The sequence below is a fragment of the Pararge aegeria genome, chromosome 20, assembly GCF_905163445.1.
Source record: "Pararge aegeria chromosome 20, ilParAegt1.1, whole genome shotgun sequence".
In the NCBI taxonomy this organism is placed as follows: Eukaryota; Metazoa; Arthropoda; class Insecta; order Lepidoptera; family Nymphalidae; genus Pararge; species Pararge aegeria.
This window is the reverse complement of record NC_053199.1, coordinates 4,810,498-4,826,122: the sequence shown is the minus strand read 5'-3', so window position 1 is coordinate 4,826,122 and position 15,625 is coordinate 4,810,498. Positions and strand designations below refer to the sequence as shown.

At 39.0% G+C, this 15,625-nt stretch overlaps 1 protein-coding gene and 6 non-coding genes across 11 annotated transcripts in view; 1 reads left to right on the top strand and 6 right to left on the bottom strand.

Annotated features, from left to right (window-relative positions):
• LOC120632724 (centrosomal protein of 120 kDa-like) overlaps positions 1 to 15,625 on the bottom strand; it is a 29,060-nt gene that overhangs the window by 7,920 nt on the left and 5,515 nt on the right. For 3 of the 5 annotated variants that reach the window (XM_039902704.1, XM_039902708.1, XM_039902707.1), the window contains exons 5-15: positions 15,445 to 15,550; positions 13,225 to 13,373; positions 12,542 to 12,627; positions 11,766 to 11,917; positions 11,136 to 11,347; positions 9,344 to 9,516; positions 7,796 to 7,981; positions 6,028 to 6,086; positions 5,207 to 5,316; positions 2,848 to 3,030; positions 1,994 to 2,170 (exon numbers count right to left, since the gene is read on the bottom strand). In XM_039902704.1, the coding sequence (XP_039758638.1) occupies positions 1,994 to 2,170; positions 2,848 to 3,030; positions 5,207 to 5,316; positions 6,028 to 6,086; positions 7,796 to 7,981; positions 9,344 to 9,516; positions 11,136 to 11,347; positions 11,766 to 11,917; positions 12,542 to 12,627; positions 13,225 to 13,373; positions 15,445 to 15,550 (1,593 nt within the window). The remainder of the gene's footprint in view (positions 1 to 1,993; positions 2,171 to 2,847; positions 3,031 to 5,206; positions 5,317 to 6,027; positions 6,087 to 7,795; positions 7,982 to 9,343; positions 9,517 to 11,135; positions 11,348 to 11,765; positions 11,918 to 12,541; positions 12,628 to 13,224; positions 13,374 to 15,444; positions 15,551 to 15,625) is intronic. The other 2 variants (XM_039902705.1, XM_039902706.1) reach the window with 2 other exon arrangements.
• LOC120632926 lies at positions 612 to 730 on the bottom strand. The gene has a single exon (XR_005659160.1). It is a non-coding gene; the product is annotated as a 5S ribosomal RNA (ribosomal RNA).
• Positions 3,934 to 4,095, bottom strand: LOC120632949. Its single transcript, XR_005659178.1, has one exon. It is a non-coding gene; the product is annotated as a U1 spliceosomal RNA (small nuclear RNA).
• Positions 4,400 to 4,518, bottom strand: LOC120632921. The gene has a single exon (XR_005659155.1). It is a non-coding gene; the product is annotated as a 5S ribosomal RNA (ribosomal RNA).
• LOC120632940 lies at positions 6,297 to 6,458 on the top strand. Its single transcript, XR_005659170.1, has one exon. It is a non-coding gene; the product is annotated as a U1 spliceosomal RNA (small nuclear RNA).
• Positions 14,778 to 14,939, bottom strand: LOC120632947. Its single transcript, XR_005659176.1, has one exon. It is a non-coding gene; the product is annotated as a U1 spliceosomal RNA (small nuclear RNA).
• LOC120632957 lies at positions 15,253 to 15,371 on the bottom strand. The gene has a single exon (XR_005659186.1). It is a non-coding gene; the product is annotated as a 5S ribosomal RNA (ribosomal RNA).

The window sequence follows — 15,625 nt, the reverse complement described above, 5'->3', positions numbered from 1 at the left end:
GATTGAGTAACAAACACCCATCCAGAATTTCCCATTTATAAAAGAAGCAAGAAGGACTTTTATTAATTTTGTTGGTACGTTATGACGCACCTAAAAAAAAAATTAAAAATAATTTATTTCAAGTAGGCCAACTTTATAAGGACTTTTGAAACGTCAAGTACCTATGTATATTTGCAGTGACTCTACCAACCACTCTACCACTGATTAAAGTTTGCCTAAATTATAATACTATCTACTACCACGTAAATAAAATGAACACCAAAATTGAAAAATGAAAGCAGACACTATCAAGTCACGTAGATGATGCTATGCGAGACCAATGTCAATAAGTTCGTCCCAGAGGCCACCAAATTATCAATTTTCTATTAATTTTATTATTTTCGTTTCTTTTATCAATCAATAAACAATGGATCTTTTAAACGAAAGGTGGCGGTTATGTAACATATTACAAAGAGTTTCCTAGGCGGGTTGACGACAGAGTGGCGAGGACAAAATATGCCAATATAAAATATACAACTCTGTCTGTATGTCTCCTGGTTTTGAAGAAAACATGTTGTGCTGATATGGGAACGAAGCTTTTTAAAATAAGAAAAATAAAAAATATAGCAAAAAGCCAACATCACGCGGTGTTCCCAGGCGGTCACCCATCCAAGTACTGACCGCGACCGATGTTGCTTAACTTCGGTGATCGGACGAGAACCGGTGTATTCAACATGGTATGGACGTTGGCAGATAAAGGACCGAAATAAGAGTTCATATTATATCAGTTTCCATTTACAAATTATAATAGAACATTAACATTCCAATCAAATTACTGAATATTGAGATTCAATAATTGAGATTTTAGCCCGAGCACAAAACAAGAGCTGGTGTTAATTGAATACCATTTTTAAACGATCTCTCAGTTTACTATAACCGAGCGTAGGTCCTAAACGGATCTTAACGCACAGTAAATTCGACTGAATTGCCATCGTTTTAAGGCTTATACTCTTACAGCCAGTGCTCCTCGCGTTTACGCTCCGTGCTTTGGAGACGATTCAAAGCTTCCCGGTTACAATACCTCCGCACTGTAGCATGGTGGGCTCACACTCTGAATTGCTCCTACTTGTAGAGCAAAAAAGATGGAAATTTTATCCCCTTTGTCAAAATAAATAGCAATAGGTGATATTGCTATGTATTTTGACATCCTTATTTCTTTGTTCTAATAATATTTTACTAGCTTCTGCCCTCGGCATCGCTCACAACATTGAGAAAATACCCTCTGTAGCACAGATTGTCCTAGCACGGATGGTGCGGAATAAATAATATGATGTTGGAAAAGAGCAATTTGCTGAGTTTCTTGCCTGTTTTTTTCAGTGGAATCCGCCTTCCGAACCGGTGGTACAGTCACTGCAAACAGACTGACTTGACGTTTCAAAAGTGCTTATAAACTAGGCCTACTTGTAATAAATTAATTTTGAATTTGAATTTTTTGAATTTTTTATTTATTCTTCTTTAAGTACAAAGCATGGCAAGTGATCTACGACGACTGATATGGAATGTCTCGGGTTCAATCACCGGCAGGGGCATTTTGGAAATTTATAATTTTTGAATTTTCTCTGGTCTGATCTGGTGTGTGGTTTCGGCCGTGGCTAGTTACCGACCTACCGACAAAGACGTGCCGCTAAGTGATTTAGTGTCCCGGTGAGATGTCGCGCAGGAACCGATTAGGGGACCGATTATGACTACCACACTCCGTAACAGGTTAGCCCGCTACCATCTTAGACTGCATCGTCTACTGCCACAAGGTGACAAAGACGTGCCAAACAATTTTGCGTTGGTTTAATATAACTAGCACAACCCTAACAGATTAGCCCGTTACCATCTTAGACTGCATAATCACTTACCAGCAGATGTAACTGTAGTCAAGGGCTAACATGTAGTTAAATAAAAAAAGAGACAAAATAGTTTGGGTTCATGTGAGAAAATATGCTATGATGGTCGTTAATATTACCTTGAGGGCAGCATTCTGTTTTTCCAGCGATTGAATCTTCAGCTGCATCTCATCCCGAGCCATGTCTTTCAGCTTGAGGCGGTGATTCATATCGTCCTCCATTTTTTGTGAAGCTTCCCGCAACTCCTGATACTTGGCCGTGTAGTGCGCCTCCAATGTCTTCTTTGCGTCTAGAAGCTGTTTACATAAGATGTATAACACTAGGCTCAGAGTCACTCAGCGAGCGATGGAGAGAGCTATGCTCGGAATATCTCTACGCGATCAAATCAGAAATGTGGAGATTCGTAGAAGAACCAGAGTTACCGACATAGCTCAACGAGTCGCGAAGCTGAAGTGGCAATGGGCCGGGCACATAGTTCGGAGAAAGGATGGACGTTGGGGTCCCAAGGTGCTGGAATGGCAGCCCCGAACTGGTAAGTGGAGCGTTGGTCGGCCCCCAACGAGGTGGACAGACGACATTAAGCGCGTCGCAGGTAGCCGCTGGATCCAAGCGGCTCAGAACCGTGGAATTTGGAACTCCCTACAAAAGACCTATGTCCAGCAGTGGACGTCTATCGGTTGATGTGATGATGAATACACACATCTGCCCCTAAGCGTAAGCGTAGCTTGTGTTATGAGTACTAAGATGACTGATGAATATTTTTATGAATAATATACATAAATACTTATATACAGATAAACACCCAGACACTGAAAAACATTCATGTTCATCACACAAACATTTTCCAGTTGTGGGTATCGAACCCACGGCCTTGGACTCAGAAAGCAGGGTCGCTGCCCACTCGGCCGTCAACAGCTTAGACAGTTGCATTAACGTTTTGTTTTTCATGTATCACTAAAAACATATTTTTTACCTTTCTCTCCCTTTCTGTGTTCCTGTACCCCCTAAGTCGGAAGTCCTCGGTCGCGCGGCTTAAGTCAGCGGCCAGGTTGCGACACTGCTCTACGCCCTTGCTGAGTCTGGTCTCCAACTCAGTTCTACGTTTGTCCCATTCATTAGCGAGCTGATCCAGGTGGTATTCTTCTTTGCGTTTTAACTAAAACAAAAAAAAAGCGATAGTAGCCTAGTGGATAAGGCGTTATGGCCTTCTGGTTGGCTGATTTTGATCCCCGGCACGCCGATCAAACTTTACGGAGTGATGTGCGTTACAAGCAAAAAAAAAAAACATCAATTACTATACTACATCTAGCCCCAAAATAAGCCCCAATCTATCCCCAATAATTTAAACATTAGAAGTAAGAATAAACTTAAAGTGCAATATAGTAGGTTACATAAAATTCATAATTTGTTTAAAGGGAATTGCATAAAATTCTACAATAAACTACTGATTGACATCTTGGAGATGTCTCTTAAAAAGTTCAAAGTTTGTATTAAACGCAAACTTATCGATAAAAAAAGCTTGGGTGTGAATTATTGCTCTAACCAGGTTGCTCTTCTAATAATTTTAAATGACAAAGTGAGATGGTGATAACAAAAAAAACAACCGGCTAAGTTTGTTGTGGGCTTCTTCTTAGACCAGGACGCGTTTGGAACCCTCGTAGCTTTAGATTTAAGTTTACGAATATGGTTATCGCCATCATCTCACTACCATGTAATTCTCATGTACGCATCAAAAGTGCCACCTATGGGCCTACTTGAATAAAGATATTTTTGACCCAACTAAGCGTAGCTTGTGTTATGGTTACTAAGATGACTGTTCAATATTATTTTTGAATATAATACACATAAATACTAATAATAAACAGATAAACACCCAGACACTTAAATCCACCCATCTTCATCACACAAAAATTTTCCAGTTGTGGGAATCGAACCCACGGCCTTGGATTCAGAAAGCAGGGTCGCTGCCCACTGCGCCAACCGGCTGTCAAAAAAATACAACTGTGAAAACTTTAATAGTAACTAGGCTGTAAGCACCTATCGTTCAAGTATATTAAGAGGGGGACGGCGCGTACGCAGTCCCCACTACCAAAAATTACACGTCCGAGTTATCCGCATTAGGGATAATCGCAGAGGTCAACCCAACCGCAGTGCAATGGAAAGGCCTCGCTCTGGGGGAACCGCCTTCATGATCACGGTGTCCCCTACGCCAGGTAAGTATGCTTAGACGACGTAAGCGCGGGGTAGTCATTGCGCGCGGACGCATCTTTATAGCGCGAGGCGCGAACACCGCTACGCAGAACACTGACACCTGGCGGTGCGGAGTATAACGACTAGACACAGCAGTTAGAGCTACACCACACGGCCGTTAGTAGTTCACAAACATAACGCTAGATGACAGCGGTAGCATAATCATCATCATTCTCAGATAAGTAGGTACTGACTGGGCTTCAAAGAGATTATATTTAACTTTAGTTTTTACAAAAATGGTGTGTGATTAAGCCAAAAATGCCAGATTAATATAAAGCCAACATCACGCGGTGTTCCCAGGCGGTCACCCATCCAAGTACTGACCGCGCCCGATGTTGCTTAACTTCGGTGATCGGACGAGAACCGGTGTATTCAACATGGTATGGACGTTGGCATTTGTCGTACGAAATTACAGAACCAGAACAATATTATATATTATAGCAATTATATTAGTTTATATAATAAACTAAATTAATAGGTTGAAATTATTGCTACCCTTTCCGCAAGGTTCTGTTTATCAGTAAAACAAACAATTTTTATTTATATGTGTATAAAAGGATAGCATTATTTTTAGATCTGTAAATTAAAACAATTGAAATGAATGAAATTTAAATCACAAGATACATAATAGTTTGAGTACCCATATATATATATTTAATAGCTGATTGTAATAAATTTTTTTATAACTAGTTGTGCCATTGACTTACTATCATTCAATTTTTCAGCCAAAAGCTAATTCATATTGGCTAGATATTTAATTAAATTAATTAGGATTTTTACAAATACCCTTATAATTATTATTTAATTAATAAATAGTTTCCAAGAAATAATTGAAGTTATATTTGATTACCAACCAATGTTCATGACATTGAGTTGGTGGGTATTTTGATATAAAATGCATTTTCAATACATTTCATTCCTCAATGGACTCGATACATGGGATGCAAAGATACCTCCCGTTGTCTTAGTCGTTTATCACATTCATCCATCCATACAAACTTTCGCATTTCGCATATTAAGTAATACTAAGTAGTAATCTTAAATTATGAACGTTCAAGGTAATAATATTCGCTCATACTTACTTGCACTTTAAATAATTCTTGTTGCCTTTCCTTCCAGTCTTCCAATTCGTCAACATACTTTTGCAATAACAAATCTTGGTCAACTATGAGTGCCGGTCTTGAGTTATCTGCTGAGATGAATTAAACATTAATAACGATAATATTAGGTAGTTTTTTTTTAATATTTGTGAACTTTGTAAGCGGTGATAGCCTAGTGGGTAAGGCTTTGGCTATCTTTTCTTGGAGACCGAGTCAGTGAACCACAGCCACAGACCGACACTTCACTTGCTTCAAACAGCGAGTCCATAATCTTATGTCTATGGTATTCTATGGCAAAGGCGGTTCGCTTATGCGTCACCTGATAGAATAAATTGGCATTAGTGACAAAGAGGCCTCGATAGTATAAATTGAAGAACAATCAAAGAAATACGTACAATCGTACATAAATTCTGCCTCGTCAATTAAACCCTGATTTACCTAGCTGAAGTTAATTGTTTTCCTCTTAATTAGATCAATAATATATATATGTAAATATATATATATATATATATTATTATATTATATATATATATAATGTAGTATAGAACGGGCTTCTTAAGGTAAGTTAAAAGCTTCATAATCGCGCAATTTTTTTTTTTTTTGCACTGATTTAAAGACGGAAGCGGTGATAGCGCATTGAGTAAGAGCTCTAATTCACTTTCGGGGGGCCGAGTTCGAATCCCAGCACGAACCTCTAACTTTTCTAAGTTATGTGCGTTTTAAGTAATTCAAATAATCACTTGCTTCAATGACGAGACAAGAGACGCGAAAACGAAGCCCAAAAGAAAAAACTTCAAGCTCACCTCTTTCTGCACTTTTGAGGCATGTTTCACTTTTGCTTGTCGCCGGATAGATGGGTTCACTGAAATGATGATGATGATTATGCTACTGCTGTCATCTAGCGTAATGTTGGTGAACTACCAACGGCCGCGTGGTGTAGCCCTAACAGCTGGTGTCTAGTCGTTATACTCCTCACCGCCAGGTGTCAGTGTTCTGCGTAGCGGTGTTCGTGCCTCGCGCTATAGAGATGCGTCCGCGCGCAACGACTACCCCGCGCTTACGACGTCAAAGCATACTTACCTGGCGTAGGGGACACCGTGATCATGAAGGCGGTTCCCCCAGAGCGAGGCCCTTCCATTGCACTGCGGTTGGGTTGACCTCTGCGATTATCCCTAATGCGGATAACTCGGACGTGTAATTTTTGTTAGTGGGGACTGCGTTCGCGCCGTCCCCCTCCTAATTCTGTGGATTTAAGCTGTACCCTATACACTTACAGTGGTTGCGCTCAATAGTTGAACATTATCATGGTTCAAACATTTAGTACATTCGTTACGGTAACAACATGCAATCATCAGAATCCAGAATTCCTAGAACCTACCAGGCACTAGCTATTAGCTAGCAAATAGCGATCACTTTGTAATTATTAAATATACTATACTGAAGCGATGATAGCGCTTTAGGCAGGGGATCGACTTCCTTTTCGGGGGGCAGAGTTCGAATCCTCGAACCTCTAAGTTATGTGCGTTTTAAGTAAATAAAAAATTACACTTGCCTCGACGGTGAAGGAACATTGTGAGGAAACCTGCATACCTGAGTGTTCAACATAATGTTTTCCAAGGTGTGTGGAGTCCACCAATCCGCATTGGGCCAGCGTGGTGGACTAAGGCCCTAACCCCTTCTCATTGTGAGAGGAGACAATGAGAAGGGGTTGAGACCTTAGTCCACTGGGGTTTCCATTTTGAAAATGCTAAACATTAAACAAAAAAAAAAGAATAAAATTATAAATTGTAATAAATTAGTAAGTCATTTTATCAGTATATGTGTAAACTTTGTATCGGAAAGAGCGAGACCTCCAAATACAGGTTTTTTCCAAATTTAAATGGAGGTCTTAGCCTATTGTTTCGTAATGAAATTGAGATAACAAATAAATTATTTTTTACTAGCTGTTGCCCGCGACTTCGTCTGTGTTTGTTTTTTGATGTGGCAATAAATTTAGTTGTAGTTCTTAAACAATTTTAATTATTCAGTATCGCTAAGCCTTAAATGAGGGGTTTGCTGCTGTCCGCTGAGGCGTTCTGTCCTTTATCTCCAACCACAGTTTATGCAAAATTAAACACATATATCTCTATAGTACAAAAATAATTATTTAAATCGGTTATAGTTTGTCGGAGTTATGGTGTAAAATCGTCAAACACTCATCCCCTCTCCCAAAGGAACTGAGCTTAATGTTGGGATAAAAAGTATCCTATATTACTTCTAACACTTCCAAAAATATATGTACAAAGTATCACGAGGATCGGTTTAGTAGTTTTTGCGTGAAAGCGTAACAAACAAACTTACATTGACATTTATAATATTAGTAGGGAAGTAGGGATTTTCATTTTCATTTTTCACATGAGGCTTTAACACCTACGCTTCAAATTGCTCGTAACAACGAGGTAGGACGTGTTTCTTAGATACCCTGCGAAGTTTTTCTTTGTTTATAGGCGATGGTATTCCACGTACCATCATGCTTGGTCCGTCATTCCATCGACTGCAGCATCACAAGGTGGTAAGTTATATCAAACTCACCTTTCAATGTCGACTGTGGCTTCTTTATCTTGCAGTGGCTCGCACTGGATTTGTTGGTCACTCGTCGCCTTTGGTCGCGCCGCCATTAAACGTTCCTGGCTCTGTGCGAAAGAATCGCACATTTTCTTTATTAGTTCCGTTATTTCATTCGTCTGGAGGATTACGTCACCCGATGCGTTTTTATATCTGGAATTGCATTTTTTTTATTGATGTGAAACATCTGTAGGCAAAATTAATATTCATTTTTATTACTACATACGAAATGTATATATATACAGTGTAAACTCCATGTAACGTCCCTCGTTTTAACGACGAACTTCCTAAAGCGTCGAAATTAATTGGTTGGTTGGTTTAGCTTGTCTTCCATACAATGATACACTCTACGTAGCGTTACACCCACACTCAATAACGACAACAATTGAGCAATAAAGTACCTTTTAAGTTGCTAAAATTACTAAAAACTGCGCAGCTGTGTACGTTTTTTTTGTCGCTTCATTATCCTAGCCCGCAATAAACTCGACTCGATAACTCGACTGTCGAAATTAACCAATCTGTCATCCCGAGTTTAATAGTATCTTAATCATTGTTTATTTTGTATAATTAGTCTCTTTAGTATGTAGAGTAGTTAAACATACTTCTAATTTTAATTTTAATTTTAATCATAACTTCTTTTATAATAATAATTAAGTTTTTTCCGTTTGTAACTGTTTCGGCTTTTGTTGTTGTTCTTTTTATTAGTTTTTATTGATTCTCTTTGAAAATTGTTAGTACATAAGCGAAATTAGCATGTAGTGTTTACCTTTATATGGTTTTGCATACTCTGTGTAATATTTATATGATAAGTAATATTATTTTTATTTATGTAATATCGCTGGTAGACCCAATAAATAAATAAATAAATAAAGACTGTCAGCATCATCCATACGAACTTTCTAAGAAATTCGTTCTTTTGTTTACAAATTGGGATTGCTTGCACGTGTAGACTGTTGTTGACCATGAGTAATAAGTAGGAGTCGTGGATTATCTACACGTTTTCATATTGTTAGTTGCTCACAAACTTTCAAACGGTAAACACTGGTCTGAAATAAACTTTTTCTTTTTCTAATTCAGATTTTTCTTCTCTCCATTTAACGACAACTCTTTATAACACCATAAAGCACACAGTCCCTTTAGTGTCGTTACATAGAGTTTACACTGTATATACATTTCGTATGTAACAATAAAAATATAAAACCAGCAAGTAAATTCCAAAATTATATACTGTATGTTCGATGGCCGATTGGCGCAGTTTGCAGCGACCCTGTTTTCTGAGCCCAAGGCCGTGGGATCGATTCCCACTACTGGAAAATGATTGTAAGATGAACATAAATGTTTTTCAGTGTCTGAGTGTTAATATGTATACTCTATGTATTCATGTATGTTATTCCTAAAAATCCATCAGTCATCTTAGTAGGTACCCATAACACAAGGTAAGCTTACTTTGGGGCTAGATGATGGAGATGTGTGTATTGGCGTTGTATATTTATTTAATGTGTATATTTTCCATACCTGCCAGTGTTGCCAGGCGCCATATTTGTATATGCCACACCGCCAACATCTTGGTCCAGGTTGGTACAGCTTCCGCTTCGGAAGTCCAATATACCCTCTTTCTCAATCTCTTCCTTTTCCCTCCCGCTCTCGAGTTGAGTTGCGCTTCTTGCTGTTAGCAGTGTTGGTGGCTTCTTAAAAACATATAAAAAACACATTTATCCTTAATTTTTTTATTTTTTGTTTGGGTGAACATTTACCTAACTTCGTTACATTTGATGTTACATGTTATATTTGATGTTACATTTGATGTTACATGTTACATTTGATGTTACATGTTATATTTGATTATTTGCCACTGGCAACACTGCCCCAGTCCACTTGCGAGCGCCGTTACGGTCTTACTTAAGCGGTCCAACGTTCTTGCATGGTTTGGAGTTCGCATTATTTTCATAGATGACTGTGTGTATGTACTTTTTGATGGCCGACTGGCGCAGTGGGCAACGACCCTGCTTTCTGAGTCCAGCAGTAATTCTTTTTTCTCAATATAGGTAATAAATTGAAGCAAAAAAGTACAAACTTAAGTTTTGTAGCCTCTTTTTGATAAAAACCGGGACTGTTTCATCTGGTCTGCGCTCATTTTTTTTATTATAAGGTAATGAGACTTTTATTTACAGCTCGTATTTATGTATTACCCTATTGTATTTATTTATTTTCTGTTTCTATTGTATTTATTTTCAATGGTGTACAATAAAAGTGTATTCATACTTTCATTCATCACAATAATCATCATCATGATTTTGCGGCCTATTGGCGATTGGCTGAGTCCTAGGACGTGGGTTCGATTCCCACAAGTGGAAAATGTTTGTGTGATGAAATGAATGTTTTTCAGTGTCTGGGTGTTTATCTATTTTTTATAAGTATTTGTGTATAATATTCATAATTATTCATTAGTCTTCTTAGTACCCATAGCACAAGCTACGCTTACTTTGGGGCGAGATGGTGATGTGTGTACTGTCATAGTATTTTTTTTCTTTTGTGTGTTTTGTTCAATAAAGGTTTTACACAGTTTTCGCGCCAATAATCAGTTTAATTTTTGTAACTTCACCGGTCCAATGTTCCTAGGGTTTAGAGTTCGTAATATTTTCTTAGATGACTGTGTATATGTATTTTTTTTTGTTCAATACAGGTTTTACCTCTTTTTCAACAAGGGCTTACTTGTAGTGGAATAAAAATATTGAATGCAATCTCACCCGGTGGTGAGTGAAGACGCAGTCTAAGATGGTAGCGGGCTAACCTGTTAGAGAGTATGGTAGTCATGCCCCATCGCACCGGAACACGAAATCGCTTAGGGTCACATCTTTTTCGGGAGGGTGGTAACTAGCCACGGCCAAACGAGACCAGACCAGACCAGAGAAAATTCAGAAATCATAAATTCTCCAATTGCACCTGCAGGATATCAAATCCGGGGCCGCTAACTTAAATGCACAGCGCTCATCGTTGCGCTAGGGAGGTCTCCAAAATCTCTATCACAGTTTTAATATTAGTAGGAAATTATTTTCGTTTTGATTTTTTTAACGTCAGCGATCAATGTTCTACGGGTTTGGTGTATTATTCTCTTAAATGTGTGTGTGTGTGTGTGCGTGCGTACGTGCTTGCATGCGTGCGTGCGTACGTGCTTGCATGCGTGCGTGCGTACGTGCGTGTGTGCGTGCGTGCGTTCGTACGTGCGTGTGCGTGCGCGTGTGTGTGTGTGTGTGTGTACTCTTTTGTGCGTTTTGTTCAACAAAGTTTTTACAAAAATTAAACTAACCGGAACATTCTTCCTCACACCGACGTACTTCAATGTCAACTCGACGTCCATAAAAGGTCTCCTGCCCGCTTCCCTCACGAGCTTGTCGTCACAGCGCAGCACAAAACATCTCTCTTGTATCGTAAGTGCGTTGTCTTCATTGCAGAAGCTGTTGACGAACTGATTGATGTCATCCGTTGGCACTAGTTTACGGAGGTCGAGGCTGCATATACCTGAAAAATTAAATATATACGTGTAGAATAAATGACGAAATCTTTTATAATTTCTGCGTCTCAAAATGTTCACATGCATATAGTTTGCGAAATGTACAGAAGTCGCTCGTAAGGTAGAATATATGTTGTTTTTAACCTAACTAGTTGTTTAATAATTAATGGCTATGCACAGGGTGTTCACTAAGCGGGCAGGTTATATAAAATGAAAAAAAAATCGTAAACGTTAAGAACATTAGAGCTACAATAATCACTATCAACTGATGAATAGAAAGAGTGACAAACCGCCTATTCGTGAAACGCTACTAAAGTGGAGTGGTTTTTGATGCTTCAATATTAGTCGTGCACATGGTTTCTATATTTTCTTAATTCTGTTTTATTACTATTAAAAATACCTGTCACACATACAATAAGTACTCACCCACATCTGTGTCTTCAACGCAGACTCTAGTGACTAGGTGTGGACATTCTGCGAAGTATCGGCTCAAACTGTCCAAGCAAGTTCTCAGTCTTAAAGACGTACGTTGGTTGAAGTGAGCAATGCTACTGTTGTGAAGAGATGTTGCATTTACTCTGGAACAAATTAGAACGAAGCGGTGATTGCCCAGTGGGTAACTTCGATTTCACTTTATTTATTTATTTAGGAAAATCAACCGCTAATACATTTTTTCTTTCGGCACACACCTCTAACTTTAAGTTATGTGTGTTATATGCAATTCAAATATCATTTGTTTTAACGGTGAAGGAAAACATTTTAGTACCCACGATCACCACCATGCAGTGGCGTGCACTTCATACATGCACAAAAGTACTGCCTACCCTAAAATTATGGCAGTTGTTTACTCAAACACTCTTCTTTATTATATTTTTATATTTTGTATATGTTAATGTTGTGGTATACAAATAAAGTTGTGGGTTATAAGATGAATATTTTAATCCATAAATATGTACTTAGAAAATATATATAAACACCCAGATAATGAAAAACATTCATGTTCGTCACACAAACATTTTTCAGTAGTGGGAATCGAACCCACGGCCTTGGGCTCAGATAGCAGGGTCGCTGCAAACTGCGCCAATCAGTCGTCAAATATGAACTTACTCTAAGAAGAGATCCGTGCCCAGTAGTGGTACTGGGCACGGATCTTCTCTCTTCTTAATGGTAATGGACTTTTAATGATTGTACGATAAGCTTACCTGTCTGTATAGATGTTGTGCGTGAACACTGAATATGTGACACAGCAATTATTTATTTCCTTATTTTTCGCCTCCGCTGGGAGCAGCTAAAGGAAATAACATTATTGTCGTTAATTTTTACACATTACATATACAACATGTAACCGAATTGCGAAATAATCAAATTCAATATTTCTTTCTTCATCTAGGCCTATCACAGGCAATCATGAAGCGTTTATATATATAATATCTATATACATAAAAGAGAAAGTATGTGGGTATGTTCCGTATAGGCTCCGAAACGGCTGGACCGATTTCAATGAAACTTTCAGGGAATCTCCGGATTGACCTGGCGAGTAATCCTGTAAAGTTTGGTGACGATCGGAGCACTCCTATTTTTGAACTGTCAAACTGTCAAATACAGCTTTTATTTACTATGACGATATTATATTGTTGGGTGTGCATGGGTGTAGATAATGATCTTCACCCGCTCGAGAAGAGAATAGAAGGGAATGAATACGGAGAGAAATAAATGATTTAATATATTATGAGACTTAAATTAAAAATTTAATGATGTAAGTTTATTGTTTAAATAGCTCGGCGAAGCGGTCTAGGTTTCGCTTTCGTGTTTAAATTATATGAATTATGTTCATATAATTTAAACACGAAATGGCAGATCTTAACGATAGCTTTTAGATACTTACTAAATCTAGGTTATCCACAGCGCCTATCATCAAGCCCAGCACGAACAAATGGTTCCCGCTGCCAATCTGTATGAGACCCTCATCACAGATCAACTTTGGCTGGAGATCCACTGATGAAGCTGTTTTTTTGCTCTCTGTTATATATTCATCTGAAACGAAGGAAATTCTATGTTACTTGCTTTCACGGATCATGTTGTTACGAGCTAGGTTTCAGGGATTGGAATTACTACACAGATTATGGGCCTCATAAGAAGGCTCAGAGTCACTCAGCGGGCGATGGAGAGAGCTATGCTCGGAGTATCTCTACGCGATCGAGTCAGAAATGTCAGAAATGTGGAGATTCATAGAAGAACCAGAGTTACCGACATAGCTCAACGAGTCTCAACGCTGAAGTGACAATGGGCCGGGCACATAGTTCGGAGGAAGGTTGACCGTTGGGGTCCCAAGGTGCTGCAATGGCAGCCCCGAACTGCAGAGCGATGGTCGGCCCCCAACGAGGTGGACAGACGACATTAAGCGCGTCGCAGGTAGCCGCTGGATCCAAGCGGCACAGAACCGTGGAATTTGGAACTCCCTACAAAAGACCTATGTCCAGCAGTGGACGTCTATCGGTTGATACGATGATGATGACACAGATTATTAGACTGGTACTTGTGTTAGTAAAACTCTCAGAATGTACAGTATTTCTGTCACGAGAAGTACCTTTTTTATTCTTATAATTGATGACCCACGGAGATAGTCCCTTTGGCAAGCATACCTGAGTCAAAATTTATGTATGCAAATAGTGTTTATTTAGTAGGAAACCGTTTTTGCTTACTTTATATTTACGTGATAGTATATCGACACATACGTGATGGAATGTATAAGTAATATCAAATATTGTACTATTAAAAACTAACTTAAATCTCTGTCACTATGCCACTTGATATACTTAACACCACGATATCATCGTATAATAATAAATATACAACGGCAATCACACATCGCCATCTAGCCCCAAAGTAAGCGTAGCTTGTGTTTTGGTTACTAAGATGCCTGATGAATATTTTTATGAATAATATACATAAATATCTATAATACACATATACCCAGGCACTGAAAAACAGTCATATTCTTCACACAAACATTTTCCAGTAGTGGGAATCGAAAACCCGGGCTTGGGCTCAGAAAGCAGGGTCGCTGCAAACTGCGCCAATAGGCCGTCATATTGTGATGGGTCTAATAAAATATATATCAGTTATTTAACTCTTTAGGTATTTCCACGAAAGTGTGTAAAAGCCAGGGGGGGCTTCCCAATTTTTAGTATGTTAACTAATAATTGGGAAACCAACGCCATAAGTCGTATAAAGTGCTGACATGTGTCCAACATCCTGAAGCATAGGTGTTAAGTTCCACCATCCCTTGTGCCTGTAATAACATGCTATTTCTTTATTTATTATTTTGGTCAATTGTAGAATTGTTAAAATTGGGAACAAAAAAATATCAATATCTGGCACCTCTGTTCTTGTCGAAGCAACCAGGCTGTAAGCTCCTCTCATGCTAGCATATTAAGAGGGGGACGGCGCGTACGCAGTCCCCACTACCAAAAATTACACGTCCGAGTTATCCGCATTAGGGATAATCGCAGAGGTCAACCCAACCGCAGTGCAATGGAAGGGCCTCGCTCTGGGGGAACCGCCTTCATGATCACGGTGTCCCCTACGCCAGGTAAGTATGCTTAGACGACGTAAGCGCGGGGTAGTCATTGCGCGCGGACGCATTTCCATAGCGCGAGGCACAAACACCCCTACGCGGAACACGGGCATCTGGCGGTGGGGAGACGAGTCGTTACCAAATATTGGTGCTACACAACGCGGACGTTGATAGTTCACCAACAGTGCACTAGATGTCAGCAGTAGCGTAATCATCATCATTTTCAAATAATTTGGTACTGACTGGTCTTTCAAGAGAATATATTTTAACTAATGTTACACTTTGCAAAACTAAAATAAAGAATATGAAATTATTAACAATAAAAAAAAGTAAAAAAGCCAACATCACGCGGTGTTCCCAGGCGGTCACCCATCCAAGTACTGACCGCGCCCGATGTTGCTTAACTTCGGTGATCGGACGAGAACCGGTGTATTCAACATGGTATGGACGTTGGCGGGAGCTGTGTTGAATTACACAATCAGAATATGACAATCTGTGAGATAATATAAAAATTACAAAAAAACGTACCTAATGTTAGCAGCATAGACCGAGCCGCGGAATTGGCTGCGCTCTTAGTTGAACGAGCAGATGGGTATGCGATCTCATTGCTGTGGAAAATGCGTAGCTCGTTTCTCTGAAATATTAAATAATGCTCATTACCAGCTTAGTACCTATAAGCTCCGATTGTTTTTTAATTTATTCATTAATC